We start from the raw sequence: 27,083 nt of genomic DNA, 5'->3' as shown, positions 1-27,083 counted from the left end.
AATTTGCCGTATGGCGGCCAAACCAAACCTTTGTTAACTAGCTAATGCCTGTAAAACCTCAGGTGAAAACATAAAAAATGTATATACATATTAAAAGTAGGTGACAAAATAGTATAGTGAGCGCTACTTATATAAAATACACATGTATAGAATTAAATAATATAATAAATAAAAACATATACAAGATTTATTATCTTGTTGTGGCCATGTTCCCTAGCAAGAGTAGGCTAGGCTAGCTTGATTTTTTTCAGCTTCATTTCCATACTAATCAATTCTTTACTTCTCCCTTTAACATCACTGGCGATCTTTAGGCTAAATAAATCTTTAACATGCTGCTATTTTGACACCGTGACGGCGACCAATGGCAGACCAGCATCTTAGCGACTCAGTGATGCTGACCAATAACAGACCAGCATTGTGGTGGCAGTGACTCGTGTAGTGACGTGTGAGACAACTGCACGCACACTGACCGCCATGTTTGAGAAGAGTTGTTTTTGACGTCATAAGGCAAAAAAAACGGCGTAAAGAGAGGACATAAAAACGTTACGGTCCACCTCTTACGGTGAAAAAAACATAAAGCAGGCACGTCGTAAACCGGGGGTCCACTGTATTATATTTTAGCAAAGGCCTAAATTGGCACGCCCAAATCCCGAGTCCATTCGAGTACCTTTACCACTTCCACGTCAAAGTCCAACAAATGAAAAATCAAATTTGCTGTGCGAACTTTAGCTACACCAAACGCTGTCTGAATTGCTTTACCAAACGGTCAGATTCACTTTTTGAAAACATATTTGTGGTGTACCAAAACTGTCCAATTCGCTAACGAAACCAGGATCGATAACAGCAGCACCCAGAATGGATTTTTGTTTTTAGTAAACTTTTAAATGTGTGTTTCCCATATTGTGCTAACTATCAAGTACTAAGGGTGTTTTTTTTTTCTTTTAGTAAACTCGTGTATTGGATGGATGGATCTTTAGAATATTTTTCATGTCTTTACCTATTATTAGGAATCTGCCCCAGTTGCCGTGTGCCTTTTTGCAGTACCCCGGGGACTTATTTTATCTTAGATAAATGATCTCAGAACTAAATTTACACAGTAGTTCTTGCAGGCCGAGCACACAATGGTCCTCCAGTGCGCTATTAGTGAATCAAATGTGCTTCTTTGGCCGGGAAAGAGCAAACACTACATGCGTATGCTTGCCAAAAAGCATTTTTAACAATCGCCTTTCATTAGGACGCCATTAAACAGTGACTGCGCACACTTTCCGATAATAAACCTATCCGAAGAATGCGCACGTCCACTCATAATGACATAACACAAACTGTGCTGCCTGGAGTTTAACACTGAATCAGCAGCACGCAGGAGGTGTGTGAAGGCGTATGTGTGTTTAAATCACTGCTGCGTGCACTCAAGTGTTTGCTGGCTGAAAATGAATCATTGCAGTGACCTTAACAAAAAAATCATTTCTGATGATTGGTTGGTGAGCGCGTGTAATTAATATGTCTTTACCGGTGTTTTATGATGGCGGAATAATCATTTCGGGCTTCAAAATGGAAAAGGGATTGATGTCCTTCTCTGACACTAAATTCTTTATTAGCTGTACATGTCATTTTTTATGAACGTTTTAATTCTTTTCACTCGTACGAATGGGAGAAAAATTATTTGAAGGGAACAATGAAAGCTAATTATTGCTACCTGTATGTAAGTAAGAACTAAGCAGACACAATAAATGGAAGCGTGGAATTGCCAATATGGCGTAAACAGTTTTGAATTGCAAACTCATTCAAAAAAGAACTTGCAAAACTTTTCAATTTTTTTTTTCCAAAAATTTTAAAGTACTTGCAAGGATGTTCAAATTTACTTGATATTAAACGTGATGGTGTATTAAAGCCTGGGGTTAAACCCCTTAGCTGGTTTTGTTTTCGTGTTACACTTATATTACTGTGTTGTTTTTCAATTGCAATGTAATTGAATAATCACAGACATGGTGTTAACTTTAAGTATAAGTACTAAAACAGAAAAAAAGAATTACTGTGTGCAGACAGAAGTAGTCCAGCGCCTGAAGAATGACGAACCGGAACAAAAGAAAAAGTCAAATGTCGCCCCCTAGTGGTGGTGGAACGTTGGGCAAAAATGCACAGACAGACTAACGGACGTACGATTACAATTTTGTCTGGCTTGAAAAAAATGACAGACCAACGATGACGAAAAGGGGGCGGATCCGCAAAAAAATGTAAGTTGCCCACCACTGATATTTAAATATACCTGTAAATGTGTTTGAATGAGTTTGTCATTGAAAAATGTTTCGTTTATAATGGCAGCTCCATATGGCGATAACATTATGAATAAATTATAAATATCCCATTAACTATGATCCCAATATGAATAATATTCTTACATTCACTTAAGTAAATCTTTTACATATTATTCATTCTTAAAAAAAACAAAACAAAAAAACCCACTGCAAAAACACATGGGTTTGCAACCAAGAACAACAGCTAAATAAAGTAAGAAAAAAATACTAATTAAAAAATATTGATTGGTAATAATGTGATACTGGATCGTTACTGCTTCTAATGTAAGTCCACTCTGTTATTTCCTTTAAATGCATCAAAAACCAACAGAGGAGTTTTTTTTTTTTTTTTAAATGACGGCAGACTTGTACATTTGGAGCTTCCGCCGCAGTATTTTTTATCTTGAGGATGTGCGCTGAGTGTAGCTTTGTGCTGCATCCTTCCCAGTGTAAACAAACGGCTTAAAAATGAACTCCTCCTTCCAGGATGTGGTCTAAGCAGGTGCTGAGTTAGTCATTGTGCGGCGGTGACACAGCCATCCATCAAGGCTCCGGCTGGGGACGCCGTAACTGCTTTTCTTTTCTCGCCAACTCTCGCCAAAAAGCCTTTAACGAGCTCGTTGAAGTCTAAGAGCCACGGTGCTAAAACTTCACTGTGAAGTAAACTAAAAGAATGGAAACGACCCTCCGAAATTTTGTACGTACAGTATGTCATGGAATTATGGTCTCGCGATGACAACCTTGCCCGAAACAAACAATTTGGAAGTAGTGAAAATTTAAACAACTGTTTGCAATGGAAAACCGGTCTAAAAACTTCCTTAACCCTTATTTTGAAAAATTTGGGGTCATTTTCTTCCACATCATTCTCACATTATTTGTAGGGATTTCACACTCCTGTAATGCTATGTTGACTTTGACATGTTTTCACAATCTGGGTGAAATTTCAGCTCCCTAGTGTGTCCTTTCAATGCTTTCGGTCTGATATGAAGTGAGTGCATAAATAAACACCCTTGACCAATGGAAACTGGATCAAATTGTTTCGCATAATACAAGCTCTTAATGAGGTTGATTTTTGAGTTTTTAATCAAACAACGTGATTTTATCGGTTGCAGTTATTCAAAACTACGCTTCATCTTTCTGAAGGGCTCCGGGCGAGTCTACCAAAAGTAAACATCGATTCCATATTTGCAAAGTGAATTCTGAATTAAAAAAAAAAAAAGACATATATGCATATTTAATGGCGGCCTATGAAGACCGCATATATGTAGCACGCGTACGGGGATAGCATGAATGCTTGTTTTTCCAACGGAATATAAATATAATTTTTAAGGCCGTGAAGTTTTCCCTATTAACAGCGGTGGAAACATTAACGGAGGACAATACGCAGACGATCGCAGTCTATCTTGCGGGTTGAGTCGAGCGAGAAGAGTGCATTCATCTCAGACCTACATTAGCCCGTGACGCCACGCCGTGCGTGGGAGAACAGAAGCAGCCCTAGAGTGATAATTAGTCCGGTCTCTCGTCGGGCAGGCGGTTCGCACATAAGGGGAAGGCTCTCTCTTCTTCTTCCTCTTCACTTTATAAATAAAAAAAGAAGAAATCTTTGTTTCCTCCTATCTGGGTTCTCGCTCCTTCTGCTCCGTCCTAATTAGCCTCAATTCTCACCATTCTTCTTTGATTGAGTTCAGCCGCCGACGACGGCTCGGGAAGCGGGGTACTCACGCGCCAAACCTCGTTACGCGCGCGCTTGTCATTTATGGAGTGAGGTGTACTCGAGATAACCCTCGCGGGACACCACGAACGCACGGTCGGGAACTTGAAAAGCCATCTTCAAAACGGGCTCCGTTTCCGAATGAAACCTCCCAAAAATGTCATTTAAAATCCAGTGACGGGGATTTGATCCATTTGCGCCTCTGACCCCATCTAAACGTTTGACTCACGCGGTGCGTTCGAGGGCTCGCGAGCAAAAAAAGCTGACCTGACTCAGGCAATAAAGGTCAGGACGGAAGGAGGCCATGAGTCGCTTGATCAACATTCATTTGGCTCAAACGAGCGAAGGAGCAAAGCAAGCTGATTCCCAGCTGTCTCCCGGTGACTGACGGTGTTGGATGCAATTCTAATTATTTTAATGAGTTCACTTTTTCCCGGCCCGCTCTCTTGCATATCATACATAATGCGTCGCTTCCTCGACGTAATGAATTTGCCGATGCCTCGTGCCGGGGTGAACTTTTGATGATTCGCTGAATAATACAACGGGAAAACTCATCTGGAGTTAATCTAACGCAGGTGTGCTCGATGCGTCGATCGCGGGCGACTGGCCGATCACAAAGGTAGTGTCGGTAGAGCGCATGACATCACACAACATGCCCCCCCCCCAAAAAAAAAAAGCGCAAACAACGATGCTAAAGTATAGTTTTCATTTAACCAAAGCACTTCAGTTAATATTAAGGTTTACAATACAGTGGGCCCCCACGTTACCAGATTAATCCGTTCCGCGGATGGGCTAATACGTTTAGAACCCCAGGTAAAAATTGTACATACATATTTAAAATTGGTACCAAAACAGTATAGTAAGTGCTACGTATATATAATATACCTGTATACATTCAGAAAACATCATAAATAAAAATTATAGGAAGGCTTTAATTACCTTTGTTTGTTATGCCCATATTCCCTAGTAAGGCTACCCTAGGCTATGCTAGCTTCGTATTTCTTGATTATCTCCAGCTTGGTTTCCATATAAATCATCTTCTTCTCTCTTTATCACTAGCAATCTTGGGACCCGTGGCTAACGCTTTCAACTTTGAATTCAGCAGTAAAATGGACGATAAATACGGTTTTGTAACCACTCGCGATAGAGCAAAGCTTTACCGTTCCGCCATTTTAAAACGAGTGAGGCTGACCAATAGCAGACCAGCATCTCCGTGAGGAGACGCTGACCAATAGCAGTCCAGCATTGTAGTGACGCGTTGCATGGAGGCAGTTAGGCAACACAACAGAAAATAAGTACAATTACCTAAAAATACCTGCAGATGGAGACAAAACAAAAGAAATACAGCCAACCCTCTAGGGTCATGACAGTTGTTTTTGTCGCAAAGCGGGGAAAATACCGTAAAGAAGAGCCAAAAAAACTCAGTATTCCACATCGCAACATGAAAAAAAACGTAAGACAGGGACGCTGTAACTCGGGGGTCCACTGTACATTATTATTTATGCTTCAGTGCTTGTGTTGAGTTTCTTAGGGATAATTTTTGAGCCGCTGAGCAGCAAAGGACTCTAATATGGCTAACGCCGATCAGCATGTGCATTCTATTCACTCTGAGCTGCATCGGCAGCCTATAATTTTAGCTCTCCGGTAGCACCTTGCGCTCCCAACCCAAAGTCACGGACCAACCCCTTTCAAAAAAATGATAGTGATTTTATCAAACTATAACAGCAGCTGCTTTTGATTCCTCCAAACTTGATAACCATACTCCTGCAAATAACGGCTGAAAATTTGCAGTAGTCGGGGAAGATGCATTAATTTTATGTACATGTGCTAATAAATTCCAGGAATCTCTTTTAGTAGAAATGAGTACTCACCGCTATAGGTGACAATCCTCACAGTGGAGTCGCCCTCGCCGAAACGGGTGATGGGGGTAAGGCGCACCTCATAGGACTCAGGCTTGATGAGGTCGGTCAGGTTATGGGTGATCAGCTCCCCCTTGTTGATGGTCCAGTCTACGGGAATCTCCTGCTCCCACCATCGTTGCTGCCCCATCTGTGGACATGTCAAGCAAACGGACAAAAACCGAGAAAAAATATGCATACACATATATTATCGCTGTCAATTTTTTTTTAAAGATGAATCACACCTTTGAATTTTTATTATGTTTATTAAAAGGGCTTTTTTGAAGTTTAAATTTTGTGACGGTCATGTTTTTGTCGTTGGTTCGCTACTAGCGTTCTTGCTAGCAGCTGCGTCAAAAACATGTTTGGCTTTTAAAGACGAATCACACCTTTGAATTTTTATTATGTTTATTAAAAGGGCTTTTTTGAAGTTTAAAGTTTGTGACGGTCATGTTTTTGTCGTTGGTTCGCTACTAGCATTCTTGCTAGCAGCTGCCTCAAAAACATGTTTGGCTTTTAAAGACGAATCACATCTTTGAATTTTTATTGTGTTTATTAAAAGGGCATTTTTTGTGACGTCATGTTTTTGTCATTGGTTCGCTACTAGCGTTCTTGCTAGCAGCTGCCTCAAAAACATGTTTGGCTTATGTTATGTACAATATTGTCATACTCCTATGAAACGATAGTTGCAATGAGTTCAGTAGATAATTATGGTATTTGACATCCCGGTACATATACATATATATCCACAGACACTCATACGTATGTGGAGTTCAACTAGGAAGCATTTCAAGCCCCTTGTAGTTTTTAATCACATTTACCTCATATTGTAAAGTTTCTAAGTTTCGCTAGCTTACAAAAGAATGAACAGTCCCTATGTTTTAAATCTTTTTTGCAGTTTTCCAGTTGAGCAAAGTCACGCACAATATCACATTAGACAAATCTCACGGCACAAATTTGTCAGGCACGCGTTTCCCGCTAATGCGCTGACCCCCGAAGATCTAGAGTAGAATGAAACCTGAAGCTCGTTCAGCTCTCCAAATCGTGCATTTAATATCCCATTTTTCACAATTTAGAATGTAAAGTGAGCTTAAGTCCGTCGAGTGGTATTTGCATTCAACTCCGCTGGATGAACATTACAAAGGACGTATTTATATTTAAGCCGAGCAAATATGCATCCCTTTCAAAATCCTTTGCAGGAGGTTTTCTCTCATCTGCCAATTAACCCCGTCTCTACGCATTTGTAGGGACGCGCCAACATTAAATGCTACACAACTAAAACAATTTTCCCTGTGTGAGCCGTTGACAGCTCGGTGCTCATTAGGCACGTTTACTTTCAAAGTAGCTCGCGAGCCTTTGAATTTAGTCGGCTTTCAGCCCATCGTCGAGGACGGCGTCCCATCAGCCCGACCGCCCCTCCCCTTCCTGAAGGTAAGACTGCAGTACCCGCCTTTAAGGACAGCGAGCGGAACTGATAGAATTCCATACGTCACGTGGCTAAGCTCTGGCTTCTCCTGTGAGGTTCACGGAAGCACAAACAATGGTTTGCTGCGGCAGTGGCCGCGGGGGTTAGGCGAGTTAGCGAGGTACGTTTTATCCTTGAGAATAGCTTTAACGGGGCGGGCGGCGCTGCACAAAGACCAAAGACGACTCCTGAATCCCAAATAGAGGCGACGCATGCACGCCCTTCTCAGTACCGGCAGCAAATCCAATGAAATATCGCTGCGTTTGTGAGAGAACGCGTGGAATAAAGTAATTACTCGGAGTCTGGGGGATACTACGCTATTATATGCTTTTCATTACGGTTAGTTTCGCAAGCAAATAGACACGGGGAATTACGCGATTCGCACTGGTAGGCTATCAGTAAGATGAAACTGACAAGTTACGACGGTAGACAAAAGTAACCTTACCTGAGCTAATTGATTTGGTATTTTCATAAATAACTGATTCAAGTATCGATAAACACCAACGTATGTATCGGTATCGTATCGGGCACAAACAGCTGGTTTCATTTACATTTAATTCTTGGGAGTTTGTCATAGATTCTGAAGGCATTGAATGAAGAAACTTGTTTTATGAAATAAGACCATAATCTAATCAAAAAAAAGAGTCATTTACTTTGTGCTTTTCCAATTACCGGCTGAGTATTGTACGTATATTAGTATACTATAATAGAGCACCATAGAGAAGCTTGAAATTAGATAGATACATGATAATAATAACATACATAATAATTTTTTTCGAGAAGATATTGATCGGCATGCCAAGCCACCAGAGAGGTAACTAATATAATGCATAAATTGCATAGAACATAATTTATTAGTACAAATACTTTAATATTTATCAACCTTAAAGTACTTGGGACCGCTATCTGTGATAGTGACGGCAGTATTTACTTGGTATCGATCGATACCAAGCTCACAGGCAATGCTCTAGTCAGAGGTTAGAATCGCCACATGAAATGTTGCCAAAATGATATTATTATGATTATTAAATCACACTGGTATGAATTCAACAAAGGTTATTATATCTATTTCCCGGACAGGATAAGCAGTATAGAATGGTTGAAAACTCCTAAAAACATTTCTGCATTCAATTGCTTACTATTTGGTTATCGATAGCAAGACGTGAATCCGACACATTTGAGGTGGTAACAGTTTTTTTTTTTTGGGGGGGGGGCAGTTGCAGGACAACAGAGAACATGCTGTCACAGATGACAACGTGCATTTGTCTCAAATTTACCAAAATAAAGTCAGATGAGTCCCTATAATGCAATTCCGGAATACGTTTCTTCATGTTCCGATGGATTTGCTCTTAAGTTGAAAAGAAATTCTGTTTCCGTCACAGTACTCAAGAGCCTTAAAGATTTCCTGATACGAATAGAAAATCTCACATACCCCTACCACCATTTGAGAACCACTGGCATAACTAACGTTATTTAGGCAGTCTTTCACTCTCATCTTCTTCCATGTTGACTTCATCGGAAAATTGAGCAGTTCCAAAGAGCGAAACCAAACTACCGAGCAAGACACCCCTGGGCCATTTACGGCGGGATATTGGTTCAGCGGTAGATGCGAGTGAGGTAACCCAAGTGTCCCTTTTCCTGTGTTCCAGCTCCTCCCGGGGGAAACTGAGGCCAGATGAGCTTTGCTGTATCAGATGCTTCAACTAACCTCCGCAGACTCCACTTGATGTGAAGAAGCAGAGGCTCCCTGCGGATGTTCTCCCGCCTTACGCAGTCCCTGAGGACCAGCACGGATTTTCTTGTGAAGACGCTCATTCGGGGCCCCGAGGATTTGCGATCCCATTCCAAAGGTTTGTTTATAGTCGGAGCCTAAACAAGCTAAGAGATCGAAGGCTACATTGAGGACTCTTGGTGATACCGCAGAGATTCCAACCCCTTCCTCACAGAGTGTTGGTGAACTTGGGTCTAAAATATATCATGTACTGTTCTCTGTTCGGTACAGCTTCAGCACTTCCCAGTTCATTAAAGGAGCACAGCTGGAATCCTTCAACAGCACTCGTGATGAAAGCGATGTATCCAACTGCTACTGCTGGCTTTTATTTTATTCATGGACTTTTATTGCTTTTTCAAATAGATATTTTTCATTGTTCTTGCGGTAAGCAAAGACTGCTGTGTTGGCTTCCTGAGCAATGGATTAAGGCTGAATCTAATACTTGTAGTTGTTATCCGTTAATGGGCGATTGGGTAAAAACAACGAAACTTTTGTATTTGGGGGGGGGGGCATTTTTATACGCTTATGGATTTGGCACCCTTGTTTCGATGCATTAATGATCACCAAATCCATGGCGCTGGCACTCAATTAAAGCATCCGTTCACATCCCATTAATGCTCATTCTGGCCGATTTTTTCCCCAGAAGTGTGCCCTATTGATTTCATGTCATCTGATTGCGGCTGTGAGGCTTTTCTTAACGGCAGCAACCGGCAGGATTGATGGCAGCAATACGCGGCGCGCGGGAAAATGCAAGCATTGTAATGTTACAGCGGCTGCTGGTTTACTGTAGATTGCCGGTGTGCAATTAATGTTTGCCGGTATTGATCGACATGCACAAACAGGGCTGACAGATCAATTTGGGATGGATGATGTGACCTGGTCCTGCCAGATTTGTTTGCAGGAAGAATTTGCAGCTCCCGGGGAAGATTTGAGAATTGGACCAGGTGTTACATGTTTGACAGGTGTCTTGATAAAATATGTTTGCAATTTATTCCCGAGCTTGCCTTTCAATCTTGCATTCTCGCCTTTAGCCAACTCTGCATCCTGAAGCCACAGAAGACCTCACAAAACAATTCAATACAGAGGGGAGGGGGGAAAAAAATAGATTTTTCTTGCTTCATATTTGCCAAGAAAATGATGAGAGTCAGTGGCCGCAAGTGCTGTCACTGATATCTTGGAGGGGCTTTTTGTCCTTGCAATGCTGTTATTTACTTGAGAAACTTTCCATAAACTTTGACCTCAGCTGGCTTTTGGTTGATTGGTGTCGCAGAATTTTTCAGGATTCAGGTAAAAAGTCTCGTTTTGTTATGTCTTGTATTGTGCAATGCTTTGCTGAATGAATAAAAAGCAAACAGGGGTGGCAACTCCCTTGACAGGCCCAGAAGCAAACACGGACGCTTGAGCTTTTGCTGTCCCTTGCTAGCAAGAAAAGTCAATCTTGGCTGGTCTGATTTGACCATTTTACAGGATAGTTTGGGCTTTTCTTAATCTTATTCATAGATTTCTCTGACAATAATCAATAATTAGTTTTGATCATCCAAACTTTAATCGTGTTTTTCTCAAAACTAGATTCCAACTGCTGTAACTTCACCAATTGTGGATCTACTGCCATGTATACATCATGTTAATAAGAACTTTGTGTAGAAGAACATATACATATCTCAATTTTCATTTTGCATATAAAGAAGCTGGATTATATATAGAATATGTATATCCTAGCTTCAAAAGTAGTGCACCTCATCATGCAGACACAATTATGAGTTTTAAAACAACACCAAGATTAAATCCTTGCTCAATATCCATAAAATCCATGGAAAAAACTGCTTTGTTTTGTTAAATTGCCGGCTAAAAATTTGCCCACAGCTAATAATCTCCAATCCCAAGACAGAGGAGGAGGGTGATTTGCCTGGCAGGAGGCGAGTAATGGCCACACCGTATCCTCTCCTGACATACAAAGAGAATAAGGTGGAAATGAATTAATTTGCCCCAAACACCAATTGGAGGCTAAATGAAATGGACTTGGGATGTTCTCTTTGAGTGCGAAAAAACATTGAAATGTTAATGAGATTTTCTGAATTAACGCGCGTGCTAGCAGAAGGCAAAGAGCAGCTGCGAGCGGAACCGGCTTAAGGATGCGTCGAAGCTGGCGACTTCTCAGACAAAACCGGTGGCGAGTGGCTTTGAGGAAGCGTGAAATCATTTTTGCAGCAATTTTCGGGCGAGAGCTGACGGGGAACAAAAAGTGTGACGACACAAACACGGACTTGGAACGGTTGCTGCAAACGTGCAACAGAGCGTCCTTTTCTCGTGTGTGTTTTTTTTTCTTTTTAATCTGAACTGGCTTGGATGTCGACTCACATTGGTGGTAACCTGTAAATCTGTCGTATTAATGCTGCCGGCGGGCGTACGGCTTAATCTGAAGCTGGCTTGACTGGAAAGAAAAACCTACAAACACCAAGCGTACAGACAAAGACCCCCTTGAAAAGTTGCCAACTTGCTGCAAATGCTAAGAAGTCCTCTGATGGAGCTTCAAGCGAGGGACGATAAAATGTGTGTCCATTTTCTCATTTCAATTCAATGCAGCAAGAAAACAGTAAGGGAAAGTGTTTACGTTTGCCAGTTTGGGGATTTAATGCAAGTGGAAGACCTCCCCCACCCACAAAAAAAAAAAAAAAAATACAAACTGCAACCCTCAGCGAGCCATCCATCTACTACAGTTTGCATTCTTCTCCACCGGGTCTTTTCGTCTTCCGGCTTTGAGTGCGCTTCAAAAGATTTTGGGAACGTTTCTTTCAAAAATAAAAAAAAAAGAGAGCAAGAAAGCCACAGGACTCATACTTGAGCGCATCTGACAGCTTCTTAGTAATTCTCTACCGCCCGCAGAGACGCACTCCCATCCCCAAATACGGTGGCGAGAGCCTGAATTGAGGTGTAAAGACTCGTCTGCATCAAGGCGAATACCACGAGCCAGCTCAGGCATGCAAACTTTGAAGAGAAGAAGAATCTTTTTTCCTCCCCGTGGCAAAAAAAAAAACAAAAAACACAACAACTCACAGTTCTGGGAAAAGGACGGCCAATAACCAGCATCTAGTATTATCAGATTATTTCTGGTTTCAAAAGCAATAATAAAAAAAAAAGACTCACGAAATTGAAGTAGCTACCTGTCTGAGGCCGAGCCTGTAGGCCACGATGCGGTCCACGGCGCTGGGGTTCATCTGTGTCCACTGGAGCTTGAAGTCGTAGATCCTGGGTCGGTTCTGCCACAGAGGGTTGTAGGTGTCATAGTAGAACTCTGGAGCGTAGGCCTTGCCTGTACATGAACAAACAGAAAGGTCTTCATTGATATTTTCCCAAACAAATCACCGATAATACGGACAAAGCCTTTCTTTCTATGAAGACAAATGGCAGCTATAGTGAGTATAGGGCAATATTTGGTGACAGAAATGGGTTTCTAAAAAGGACAATGGATTTCAAAACGAATTTGAACAAATGGTGCGGTGTATGAGAATCATTTAGACAAGATGCCCTATTTCATTTTGTTTCCAAAACGACAAATGTCACACTATAGTGAGAGAGGAGCAATATTTGGTGACAGAAGAGGGGTCTCAAAATGGATCATGCATTCACAAAAATGCATGCCAAATGATGGAGTGCTGATGAATATCTTAGACAAATAGGTTTTATTTCCATTTCTTTCCATGAGAACAAAGGTCACCACTACGATGAGAGAGGAAGAATATTTGGCGTCAGAAGAGGGGTCTCAAAATGGATCATCCAGTAAAAACAAATGACAACAATAAATCTAAAGCTGATAAATCACTTATACCAGATTTTCTATAATCAATTTTCTTTCCATGATTACATCTGGCACACGATATCGGAAGATGAATATTTGGTGACAGAAATGGGGTCTTAAAATGAACCATGGATCCCAAAACAAACAAAGAAATAGTGCAGGTAAATAATTTAAATAAGATACCCTATTTACATTTTTTTCCACCATGATGACAAATGTCACCCTATAGCCTTGTCTGGTGACAGAAGTGGAGTCTTGAAATTGAGTATGCATTACTGAACAAACATCAACAAATTGTCTAGATAAGGTGTTTTGTTCCATTTCCTTCACTGAAGACAAATGTCGACTTAAAGTGTGAGAGAAGCCATTGCTATAGCGGTGACAGAATTGGGGGTCTAAAATAGCCTATGAGTTCTCATAACATTAACGTACAGGTGCTAATTTTGTCACATTTGGTGACAGAAGTGGGCTCTTTGAACGGATTATGCATTAACAGAATAATGTCAGCCAATGATTGCGTGGCAGTGGACAATTTAGTCGTCCAAACCTAAAACGGCATCGGAGTTCTATCTGGTGACAGAAAAGGGGTCTCAAAATGGACCACGCCAAATTGTGCTGAAATCAACGGAGCGGTTTTTGCGATCTAACATAAGCATGATTAATTTTCAATGCGTTCTATGCAGCACATGACTTGAATGTTTCATTTGTAAACACGACCCAAATTCTTTCAAGTGCAGCGCTCGGAATTAGCATGACAAAGATGTACAGTGGCTCTTATCTGCGCCATGTTGTGTTTGTTCTATTTCTATCGCCGCTATATCATATCTCTTTTGCTACTGTCGTGACCCAATTTCCCCCCCCCCACAAGGATCATTAAAGATTTATCTTTACAGCGTGTATCATCTGACACACTTTGCTTTCATGGCACGCAATCAAAGTGCATATCACATCGTGGAACATCCACTCCGGCATCCAAAAGTGTCCAAATCTTTTTTTTTTTTTCCCCCCTCTCCATAAAACCTCGCCTTTTTCCTTTGCTGGAATTGGGAGGATTTACCAATCGTGAGCGGTCGTATTCTGCCAGCTTAAGCGCTCGGGGTGACCTTGTAAAGTTAGCCCCCCTCCGTTTATGGCGGGGATTTCCGAGCAGTTTGAAAGTACCTCAATTCGGAGACGATACCTTTCGCACGTTATGGAGTTATCTCCTGAGCCTATTTGACCTCTGTTGCTTACCAAAACAGGAGCACATACTGAGGTATGCAAACAGCCTCATGCATGTCCGTGCACGCTGTAAAGGAACACGAATAACCATGTTCATGGACTTTTATACAGAACCCGGAATCGTATTTGGTGACAGAAGCGGGGGCAAAAATATATCCGTAAATTGGCACCTCAAAAAATGTCAAAGCTCTTATATGTGATAAGAAATACAGTTGAATTAAATCGCCACATGTTTTCAACTGAAAATGACATCACATGTTTGGCGATAGAAGTGGGGCTCAAAATGAACCACAGTGATAACAACTTTCCTTTGCAATAGCGATGATTACAGAATCTTACATTAATTACAGTGAGATAATAAGCATTCCAGTTGAACCACATTTGGTGACAGAACTGGGATCCAATAGTGTTCCAATAGAACTAGAATTGATGGAAGTGGGGGCTCAAAATGTAACGTGATAAACAACTTTCCTGCGCAGTATTGAATATTTCAGTAACTTACATTATGTGCAATGATTTTAGAGACAATTAGCATTCCAGTGGATCCACATTTGGTCACAGAAGTCGGGAACCATATTTTCAGCGCAATCTTCAAGGATGCCTAGCTTTCCAGTTAAACGATTTTTGGTGACAGAAGTTGAAGCTAAAAGTGGCACCAGTGGCACCATATTTGGTGACAGAAGTGGCAGAAAATTACACAGTTGTAAACAATTTCCCCTCACACATTTAGGTGTTGTGTTCCCGCATAGTTTTAAAGTTGTTACGCAATTTGGAGTCAATGTCTTTTACAGAAATAAACATTTCAGTAACACTATACTTGGTGACAGAAGTTGGGAACCACATTTTCAGCGCAATCTGCAAGGATGCATAGCTTTCCAGTTAAATGATTTTTGGTGACAGAAGTTGAAGCTAAAAGTCACACATGTTTTCAACAATTTCTTCACGCACATTTTTTCTTTTAGTAGAGCCATGTTTGGTGACAGAAGTGGGGCTTAAAATAATTTTCCTTCCGTGACGATATCTTACATTATTTACAGTGTTTTGAAATACAATTACCACTCCAGCGGCACCATATTTGGTGACAGAAGAGGCAAAAAATTACACTGTTGTAAACAATTTCCCTTCACACATTTAGAGTTAGTTTATCTCATGTTAACAAGTTCCTGCATAGTTTTAAAGTTGTTACGCAATTAAGAGCCGATGTCTTATACAGAAATGAACATTGCAGTAATGCCATACTTGGTGACAGAAGTTGGGAACCACATTTTCAGCGCAATCTTCAAGGGTGCACAGCTTTCCAGTTAAATGATTTTTGGTGACAAAAGTCGGAGCTAAAAAGTCACACTTATGTTTGGTGACAGAAGTTGGGGCCCGCAGAATTGCATTTTATGCTCTTGCAACTGCTCAAACCAAGTGTATCTCAGAACGTATTGCAAATATAAATAAAGTAACGCCAAATAGCCTCACCTCTGAGATTATGGTGCGCAAGCTAACCGTCTTAGCCTCACAACATAACCCTGGGTGGGAGACATCAAAGATAAAAGTACACGCGGCTTAACTGATCTCTTCCCAAATCCTGTTTAGAACAGCAGAACCGACGCAATGACTCAGAAGAGGGGCTCAGTGGAACCCTTCAGGCAGCGCGTTGACCTTGTTTGCAGACTTTTTTTTTTTTTTTTTTTCTCCAACCAAGGTTTCGTGAACCTCCTCTGGAATTGTCAAGATGAGGTTTTTTTGGGCTTGGAGAAGTCGCTCGGAGGTGACACCAGCGCCACTGCCAGCGCCCAAAAGAAAATTTTCAAGCGCTAATTGCTCAACGGAATCCAGATCCAGTCAGGCTGAGTCACTTCCACTCGCCGCTTCCTCGACACCTCGCGTGAACCCCAAGCGAGGATGCGCGCAAAATGCTGATAACGCTTACTGATTGAATTCGGCTCCAGATGGTTTTCTGCTAGACTGGTGGGGGAAAAAAAAAAAAAAAAAAAGCCAGGCTGCTTTCTAGTTCGCTCTTCCTATAAAAACTTAAAGATAACAGAAGGAAAATGCGCGTGAGAGTCCTTCATTTCGTCAATGAAATACCTTCAAAGGACAATGAAAAATTAAGAATAATGAAGCCTGCGAGCGGCGATAAATGCACGGTTGCATCCTCTAATTTCCCTTCAAAATTATCATCAAACTTTGACGTCACATATTAGTGAGAAAAAACACAAAAGCTCTTTTGGCGCGGCTCATTTGGGAACATTTTCTCGTCGGGTGCTAAGGGAGCGACGCGAAATTTCTATTTTGAAACAAAATGACTGACTTGTTAAATTTCAGCCATCAGCTGTTTAAAGGGACAATGTGTAAGATTTCCACCAGGAGGTGCTGCATTTACCATTGTCCGTACCTATGACAAACATGGCGGCCTCTGGAGGAGTGCCACCCCCCATGTAATATCATTTCATGATAACTAGACCTACGATTATATTTAAAACATACCGTTGGTTGTTAAGAACACATTTATTGGCAAATTTTTGAAATGCATAATCTTTTAATTTATTCCTTTTGAATGAAAAATGGTCTAAATCTTTCACATTGTCCCGTAGGGATGGACCGATTATCTGTCCGGCCGATTATCTGCGCCGATTTTCGGCAACGGCTCTTTTGAACAAAATTTTTAAATTCATTTTAGAACTTCCTGCCCCCAAAATACAGACTATATTTACCGTATCATAAGGCGCACCTAAAAACCTTCAATTTTCTCAAAAGTTGACAGTGCACCTCAAACAGTGCATAAACCGTTTATATTTTTGGGGGACGAAAAATAAAATCATTTTTTCATCGCCAAGTAAATTCTTCAGTTTTTACCTCTGCATTTCAATTATGAATCTATTTTTTTCACGATTAAAAAATCGGTTACATGACTACTAATAATCGGTATTGGTAAAAAAAACAAACAAAAAAAAAACAGACATAGTGCATCAATCTATCTCAACTATTTGTGTCTATCCATCTGTAGACAAATTACAATTTATTCCAACTTAGCCGCGGGGCTAATATTTCAAATAGTGCGCTATATTACTAGACAAAATCTGCACTATATTAGCGCCACAAAAAGTGAACCGTGATATAGTGAAAGATTACTTCAGTGACAAAATTGCATTCAGATTTACCTCTTTTTTTTTTCTCTTCTCAATCCATATCCTATAGGGGGAGCCCTAGAGCATTTTCTCTCTCTCTCTCTCTCTCTCTCTCTCTCTCTCTCTCTCTCTCTCTCTCTCTATATATATATATATATATATATATATATATATATATATATATATATATATATATATTTTTTTTTTTTTTTTTTTTTTTTTTGTGGGTGCTATTTTAAGGTGCATATTGAAGCTGCTGATCCCCACTGCATCCTAAAGGCAACTTATATTCATAAGGGGGAGGACTGAGAAGCATCTCTGGAGTTCCGCTAAGAGTTTTACAGCTTTTTGAAGAAGCCAACAAATGACAGAATGGGGGTATATGATAATGCCGAGTAACTTCCGACACCACTCATCTAAGATACATGAAGAATTGCAGCGAAACGACAAAAATGATGACTTGTATGGTAGAACCTTGCATCTGAAAAGAGACATATTCCACCTTTGATGTGGAGATCAAGTTCGAGTTTTCCCCCTCAAGACAGATGGAATTAAAACAAAGTACCTGTGAGTTTGAATTAATAGACTATGCAGATGTATTTTACAAGATGAATGCTGCGCCTCTTTTTCTTTTTCTTTTTTTTTATCGGCAACAATAAAACCCGCGAGCATACAAGCGCGTTATTATGAAGGATTAATTTCACGAGGTGACTCGTAAAATGCACCGCAGAACAAAGCTGCGGCATTATCCGCTTGCTTTTTTCACTCTAAATCCTTATATTTGTTCAGTCAGTAAAAAAAAAACAGAGGTAAATGTTGCTCAAAGAAGAAGCAATGTGCTTTGAAAAAAAAAACAAGTCTGATGTGTTAGAGAAATATAGTTGTCAATTCTATGGAAAAGTAGTTTAATTGAAGTAAGCAGAGTAGCAAAATTATGAAGAAAAAAGTTGTGATTTTTTTTTTTTTTACTTTTGTTAAATTTTTGTTCCATGTGATATGTATATAGACATATAGAGGGGAAAAAGGGAAATAAAACTGTAAAAACAAAATATTGTGTGCTATGTGTATGTAAATATGGGTGCTGCCCTATGAAAGAATGACTTCCATTCTTCAGTTAGAATTGCCTGCAAGTAATAGCTGTGTTTTAAGCCTGGAAACGCTGTACTTTACACGGTACTCCACACGTCAACGCCATTATTCTTTTTGCGATGTCGGGATCCGGCGAGACGAATATTTCACAAACAGCCTCCTCATCTCACGCTCGTAGGTCAACCACAAGAACAATGTTGATCCCGCAATGCGGTGACGGCGCTAAAAATCTTCTTAAAAAAAAAAAAGAGCGGCGGTTAAGGGAATGCGTCACGGCACATTTCACGCATGACATCGGGGAACGCAAAGCTGGATTGCCCCCCCGCCCACCCCGACTGAGAGCCTTCCCGTTGGCCCTCCGCTACCTTTGGCAAGCGGCGAGTCCAGATGGCGGGAATGTGGAACGCTGGGCGGCAGAGCGAGGGAAAGAAGGAGGGATGGAGGATGAAAGCTAAGGAGGGTGAGCGACAGAAGGCGGAAAACACAATTGGCTGCGGGGGACGGGACGTCTCGGATATACCTGCCTCACCGGCATTAGTGTCACACGCAATGGGGAGGCTCTACAATTAGAAACGCTGCTAAACGGGTACGCAAGGAAGGACTAGACCAGCGCTTCTCAAATAGGGGTACGTGGTCCCCGGGGGGGTTCGTAAAGTCACTCCACGGGGTGCTTGAAATTCTAATGTTTTCTGTCTTTGTTTTTCCAGATAAGCATTTAATAAGAAATGCAATTTTGCAGCGGACATGCCGGAAATAAAACAGATGGTGTTACACCATCCAAATTCTGAAGTTGCTGAATAAAAATGGACCAAGCAGTGTTCATTTCGCCGTTTCGGGCTTCACTCTTTGCGGCTTCAGTGCTTCGCATTTTTTTTCCCAAAAGATCATCACTTTACACCTACTCACCGCACTGTAATAATACTCCTATGCTCAGTCCTAATGCAGAACCTGAAGCTAACGGCCTGTTAATACTCGATCTTGTTCAGGTGCAAATGAAGACACTTCTGCTTAAAACTAAACCCCTGCTCATTATCCTACATGAACAGAGATACGGCATTATAAAAGCGTGTTTTGGCAACAACTCTTCACAACTTACATGTGGGGGAGGGGGTGGGGTGTGAGAGGATGAATGCACGAATTACAACACAATTCCAAACGCAAAACATGCATCACATTGGGGGGGGGGCAGCTGTGGGCAGAGTTCACTGCCGCTAAACCGCGCTCTGATGCACTGTGTGTAGTATGTTGCAAAACAAAATAAAGTTTGCGCCCAGAAAGATACACATGCCTGTTATGTCCATCTAAAAGCGGGCCTGTCTAAAATATTTTACTAGAGGTTCATCATTGAAAAAAGGTTCAGAACCGCTGCATTAGACGGATGATTGATGCAGCAAATTTGGGCTTTTCATATGGCTTTTTTCCCATGTCGCTGTGCTATATAAATAACACACACGGATGAGGGAAAATTAAGCAATTTTCTGTCTTCAGAGGTAGCAACAAGACCCTTTCACATGGCGTGTCAAAGCTGACCAATGTTTATCCCATGTTGCTCTTCCGTATAAAAACAAAATGGTTGGAAGGAGTCAATCCGGTCATTTTCCACGTTCAGAGGTAGTAACAATCCCATTTCACACTGCCCGTAAAAGCAGGAATTTTGCTCTCTTTTACTATGTCACTTAAGTAAAAACAGAAACATATTTTTCTAGGCCTTTCCTCGCTGTTTTATATAAATAGCAACCAAATTGCAAACGGCGAATAATGGATAATTTTCTGCCTTCAGAGCTAGACAAAAACCCTGTCGGTAAAAGCCAAACTATTCCCGCCTTTGACACCATATCCTGCTTTATTTCGTAAAGCGATTGTGTGCAACGCAAATAAAAACACGTGTTCTGATTTGATGTAGGGTTACTTGTTTTCCATTTAAAGTAATATATTGCCACGCTGTAATATAGAACGTGGGACGGAGATGAATATAAGCCTGGACATTCAATTATTTAAATAACTAACTGTATATAGAATAGCAGTGAACGTGTCAATGCTTACTTCATTACTATAGTTATTTGTGACACTAATAGAAGACTTACATGATTGAATGCATACTCTAAATTAATTCGATGGCGTCAGCCGTCGCCAGGTAGATGGACACTTACAGTTCTTGAAGCAAAGAAAAAAAATCTGCAGAAGACAGCAGTCGCAAGGAAGTGAGCGACACCTCCTATTCACATGGATTTTTCTTTTCCTTTCCTTGGCACTTCTTTCAATTGAATTGTCAATCTCCGGCCCAGACAGCGGCAGCGGAGGAACGTTTTGGACGCCGCTCGAAGATTTGGGCTGTCCGTAAAAAATTTGCAGCCGACGCGATAATTACAAGCGTGAATGGGAAGCATGTCGAAAAGACCGACGTATACACCCGCAAATGTTGTTGTTTTGTTAGGAGGTGTCATTTCTGATGATAAGATTTAACAGCAGCTGTCCAACTTAAAGTGCTTACTTTCATTTGGTTTTCTTTGGTTTTTATTGTTTGAACAATTTTGTGTGTATATATATATATATATATATATATATATATATATATATATATATATATATATATATATATATATATATATATATATATATATATGGCCAATTTTGAAATCGCTATTATAAATTATTTGTCAGGTTTGGTCAAATGTCTATTGTCCTTTTTTTTTTTTAAAAAAAAAAAAGCAGTGTATAAAGGTTTATAAAGGTTTTTTTTTATAAAGGTTTTAAGGCTTGATACTTACAAATGATAGTAATAAACTAAAACAAATAAATAAATAATAATTGTGGCAAAAACACACAGGGCGACACAGCTAACTTGCTTGCTGAGTGCAAATCAATGAAAAAAATGAAGCTTACTTCGAACCAAGTAGGTTATTTACCTTTAAGCAAATTTTAATCAATTAGCAGTCAAAATGTCATTTTTGGTCATTTCAAATCTATTCCAATTTTTTGCCAATCGGCTCTCCATTGACAGTTAACACTGTATATATTCGGAATCAAGTGAGAAACTCAATGCCATTTCACACTGGTAAATAATATATTCGGGTGAGATAAGCATAGGTTTTTTCATGCAAACCTGTGGAAACGTTGCCGCTTGGTGGTAAGATGACTAAGTACTTAATTTGACATGTAGTTAGCCAACTTTTTATATGTTAATATTGCAGAGGATCAGCTTATTTAATTGTGGTGAAAAATATTGTGATTGGAATTATGCAGCCCTAATATATATATATATATATATATATATATATATATATATATATATATATATATATATATATATATTTGAAGACTATAGTAAAAAAACTGAATGCAATGCATGGCGGCCGGCTCACCTGTGACGTGGAAGGTGCACTTTCCCGCGCCGGCTTCGTTGATGACTTTGCAGGTGTACTCGCCCCAGCCATCGCGGTTGAGGCTTCGTATGGTGTACTCGGTGTCGTCCCGCTGGGTGTCGAAGGGGCCGGCGTGCAGCAGCCGGTTGGACAGCAGCCATTCAAAGCGCAGCACGCGCGATGGGTGCGCCCGCAGTACCCGGCACGTCATGACCACGGGCCGGCCCAGCCCCTGCCGCAGCTCCGTACTCACTGGCTCCACCGTTGGGGGGTCTGTTTGAGAAAGGAGGAAAGTGACGGGTAAACGCAAGACTCCTCTGCAAACATCTGTGAAAAAATGTCATTTTAATGGAAGATATCCCCGCAAACTGAACAAGGTTCATCTTTGTCTGCATAAAACAAGCAAAACAGCTGCACATACGATTTAACCCCAGGGTGTCCGGGGATTTTTTACTAGTCTCACCGTATCATCACCCATTTTTGGCTGACTTTGAAATGTCATAACATTGTCAAATACAAACATATATTTGCTTGATATTGACTTTAAACTTTCAAAATGTTCAGTGGCATCAGCCCCATACAAAATGTACAAAAATGTAATAACAGCTAAACTAACTATATATTTACATATTTATGAAAGAAAAATAGGAATATTTGTTATGTCATTATTAGACTATTATGACTTTTAAAGAATGTTGCATTATGGGAGACTGGGCTAAGCCAATCATTGAAAGGCTTACAAATGACATACATTGGATGCTAGCGCCACCCGGTGGTTTTGGGGTGTCAACACAAAAAATTCTAATGCGCTCTTGTTAGAGAGTTGCCATTGAAAGGATAATGCAAAAAAATCAGGAGAAATTCATAATAAAACATTGGGTTTTCAATATGTCCAAAATCGACAATAGTGAACGGCAGTAAATGAGCCTGACATTGGCTAAATTTGAAAACTATAGGGTGTACCTCTCGACCTCCTCTTTGCAAGCATTTAGAAGGGACGGCAGCGCTATGCAATATTTTGGCCTCCTAGTGTTTTTATTTTATATGCTCTTCCTTTGAAGTTGGGCCAAAATTTCCCCAGGGGTTAAAAGACAAGTTTAAATAATGTTATAAATGACAAAACAAATGAATGGTCAAAAATTTGAGGCGAGTAACTGAACCGACTTTACTAATGCTCCTTGTATTTGGAATATTTATCAGCACACTGCTAAAAGTCACTGACAATGAGAAAACATTTTGCTACATTCAACTGCGGGGGGCACAGAAAATGTCATTATATTAATTACAGGCACAAAATTCATCCACGCGCTTTAAAATGATTTCCCATCTTATGACAAATGTTGCGACGGGGCTTGGGTAAAACGGAAGCTTCCGCCACTTTGTAATTGCCTCCAATTTGCATATTTCCCGTCATTGGGATGTCAGGTTCAAAATACGGCACACATGGCTGATTAGCTGATTGAAAGTGTACGGAACACGCTATTAGTATTACATTGTAATTACTGCGCCTTCCTTACTTGACTTGCACGTGAATGACATCCTAATTTATATTTAAAACGTATCATATTGAATTCATATATGAAAAAAATAGTTGTTTTTTTGAGCCAGGGTTTCATTAAATTACATCATTTTATATTTATTTATATATATTTTTAGTGATCAATTGTCACCAACGGTCAATGGCATTTTGTATACATGAGTGGGCGTGGCCATTAAGTGGCCAATGGGCTCCGCCCTTGCTGACTGTGAGTCCTGTGAGTCTTTACTACATGTGCAGAATTTTGAAGCTCCTCGTCATTGTTTTGATTGTTATTTATGAACCATAGACAATCATTATATGGATTTCATGGTCATCATCATTAATATGGAGGTTTTGGGAGGTGAGTCATCGCCTCGCAGCTGAGTGGCACCACAGCAAATTGTAGTAAGTGTGTTTTGCTTCGCCACAGAAGGCCCCGCCATGACGGCAAGGTCCAAGGCTCTTCTTACGTAAGCAAAACAGACTTCACACAAAGAATGCAGCGTCACTCTTGTTTTGATTCCCCACTTCCATTAGCAAACAAGGTTCAACCAGAATACTAATCGTCAATAAAGATGTCATCGTTTTGATCAGAACACGAGGAATGTTTTGAGCCGCCTCCTGACGGAGGCTGATTTCCGATCACAGGATTGGGACGCGCCTAAAAATAACATTTTCCCCCCACTGTGCTTATTCATCGGCTACAAGGAGGTATGTGTCTCAATTCCGCTTAAGTGATTCTACATAAACTTGAGGAGGGAATGACTCACTTTCCTCTCAGGTGATTGCATGAGAGGACAAGTTGACACGGGAGAACATTTTGTCATTTTGTGCTTCTACGACCTGCCGCACACCAAGCGACACTTCCAAACCCAGGTGAACTGTCACGCAGTGTGCAATCGTATTTCCCCAAATATAAGATGCTTTTTTTTTCCTCCAAAAATGTAGGCCAAAAGTATGGATGCCTCTTTTAAACGGTAAGTAAAAGATTCGATTTTTTTCATATCATTTTGTGAGAGAGAAAAAAACATTAACAGCTATTCAATTCAGCAGATTTTGCAGACGGAAATATGGAGGTATAAAGTTATGCGTTGCATGAAATAAAATGCTTCACCGCAGCAGAATAAAAGCTTTCCTGCAACATTTAGTTCTTGGATCGAAGGATTTTGTCAACTACAAGTCCCACAATACATAGCAAGAACTTTGCATTAAGGGAGTCAGGCTAAGTCAACCATTAAAGTCATTGAAAACTTTGCAAATGTCATAAATTGTCCACTAGCGCCCCCCGGTGGTTTGGGGGTATCAACACAAAATTTTCTATTATGACCCCGTTCAAATCGCTGTTGAAATGATTAATGCAAAAGTGCCCGATAAAACATTGGGTTTTCAATATGTTCAAAATTGATAATTTTTTCCATTTTCAGTGGCAGTAAATGAGCATGACATGGGTTGAATTCGACATCTGCAGGGCGTACAGGAAATGCAGGATGGCATTTTGGAAGTCAACATGTTTTGATGATCCATGCAATATTTAAGCCTCCTTGTGTGTTTTATTTGGTATATTTTTCATTTGATATCACACCTCAAAAAATCGGGTATTATTAATTAATATTATTAATATTAACAAATGTCAAATTATTATTAAATATTAATTATTAACACACACACACATATATATATATATATATATATATATATATATATATATATATATATATATATATATATATGGGAGAATACCACACCCGCCCATACTGCACAGTCCAAGATGTATTTTCTTTGTTTAAGCTGCTTTTGGGCAAACTGTGAGTGTGTGTTTGTGTACGCGCCCAAAATGTACGTCCTCCTTGAGCACGCTTGGAGAGCATCCCAAAAGTGGAGTTTTGCTGGCAGAGTCTGAAATACTCCAGTGCAATCTAATGAAGGGCTTCCCTTTTCAATGACAAAAGGAAGTAAATTTCACAGGAGGGTTTTTAACTTTAGGATGAGTCGAAGCTAACCCGTTTAGCATGCTTTTCCTAAGTGGAGATGATCGTCTTAATAGGCATGTACAGTGTTAGTCTGATGCTAATATGCTAAAGGCTAATCGTTCCCTAAGGAATCTATTACAGTGGGTTTTGCTGGTGCTCGTCATGCAGATGTACAGTAGTTAATTACAAAGACGGAGAAAAACGCAAAGTTAATTACGTTACGCTCGCTGAGATAATTTCTCGTGAGGCACGTTGACATCACGTCCATCAGCTGGAAAGACGAAAGGCTAATCGTTTCTAAAGACGTTTCCACGTCAACTTGAGATTGATCTCCCACTTGCGTTATTGTACAGAAGATAAAATAATCCAATCGACCATGTTTGGACAACTTTTTAAGAGTAGCGCCTGCTCTACTTAGCAACCAAAGTAAACTCTTGACTGTGATGTTTGCTCAGGTGGTGTTAGAATCTTGTTGGGAAGGCTTTTTGCGACAGACGGTGAGGCTGCTCACTCCCGCTGCGATGGGGAACAGAAGGAAGGCCGGGATAAAGAGAATTTCCGTGCATCTGGGCTGAAGTAGAGCGCCGGAATCTAGGACAGAACACTACTCGAAAGCTTGGTCTCCGTCTTCTTCCCGTGGACCGTGCCAATCCGGTTTGACTAAGAACATTAGGGGCGTCACAGCTCGGGATTTTTGCAATTCTATTAGCTAACGTGGACGCCGCGAGCCGTCCACACAAGATGGATGCAGCTTTAATTTTTTTTTTTTTTAACATATCAAAGCTGCTGACTCGCTAGCGTTGCTAATGCTCTTTTAGGGACCGTACCTCGGCGTCTTGATTAACGTGCGCTTGGAAAACGAAGGCGAGAGAAGGGATTGGCATATGCTTACACGCCGAGAAGAAGAAGGAGAATAAAATGAAGATGTGGCGCTAGGTATGTGGGGAGGGGGAGTCCACAAGCAGGGCTGGATTGAGGAGATAAAGTGAATTTCCTCTTCTTGGTTTCACGCTCAAAGCGAGCCACGCGTCGGCGCCGGCTCTCGCTTTGATGGCGGCCATTAAGGCCAGGCTGCAGATGGCGGGATGATTGATTAATAACACTGTTCATTAGGTGCGGCGCTTTGAAGAAGGTCAGCGAATGAAAGCAATACGCTTACATCAAGAAGCTCTGCACTTTATTTCAATGCAAAGTAGTCATTTGAAGCCTATGGACCGCCCGCATTTTTTTTTCTTTTTGCAAGACTGACTTTCTGTTTAAAATTTGAACACGAGTCACATGATCTATCTATCTATCTATCTATCTATCTATCTATCTATCTATCTATCTATCTATCTATCTATCTATCTATCTATCTATCTATCTATCTATCTATCTATCTATCTATCTATCTATCTATCTATCTATCTGTTTATCTGTCTGTCTGTCTGTCTGTCTAACGAGCTAGCTATCTATTGCTAGCTAGTGATGTGTTCATACCTAGCAAGCTCGCTAGTTACTCAGCTAGTACGTGTCCATCGTTAGCTAGCTACTGCATGTGTCTACCTCTAGCTAGCTAGCTAGCTAAATATTGTACTGTATGTAATCTATCACTAGTAGCTAGCTACTGTATGTGTCTACCTCTAGCTAGCTAGCTAACTACTGTAAGTATCTATTGCTAGTGGTTAACTACTGTGTGTGTTGTGTTACCTTTAGGGACAGTTCGAAATCATCTTACCGCATGCAAACAAGCAATATGCCAATCCATCTATCCAGAACCATGAAATATTGTATATTGTATAGTAATTTGGAGTGCTCCATGTTCCTCCTTTATTTATTATAACTGAAGTATATTATTAACTACTCGTTTTTATGTATCTTAGTGTCTT

At 40.5% G+C, this 27,083-nt stretch overlaps 1 protein-coding gene across 1 annotated transcript in view; it reads right to left on the bottom strand.

Annotated features, from left to right (window-relative positions):
* The window catches only part of LOC148407017 (MAM domain-containing glycosylphosphatidylinositol anchor protein 2), a 199,947-nt gene that overhangs the window by 30,760 nt on the left and 142,104 nt on the right, over positions 1–27,083 (bottom strand). The window contains exons 12-14 of the mRNA XM_088402897.1: positions 21,727–21,999; positions 12,301–12,449; positions 5,877–6,054 (exon numbers count right to left, since the gene is read on the bottom strand). Of these exons, the coding sequence (XP_088259023.1) occupies positions 5,877–6,054; positions 12,301–12,449; positions 21,727–21,999 (600 nt within the window). The remainder of the gene's footprint in view (positions 1–5,876; positions 6,055–12,300; positions 12,450–21,726; positions 22,000–27,083) is intronic.

The sequence above is a fragment of the Hippichthys cyanospilos genome, chromosome 20 (genome assembly GCF_059441005.1).
Source record: "Hippichthys cyanospilos isolate Australia breed blue-spotted pipefish chromosome 20, RoL_Hcya_1.0, whole genome shotgun sequence".
NCBI lineage: Eukaryota > Metazoa > Chordata > Actinopteri > Syngnathiformes > Syngnathidae > Hippichthys > Hippichthys cyanospilos.
The sequence above is the reverse complement of the archived record's forward strand: the minus strand, read 5'-3'. Positions and strand labels throughout refer to the sequence as shown.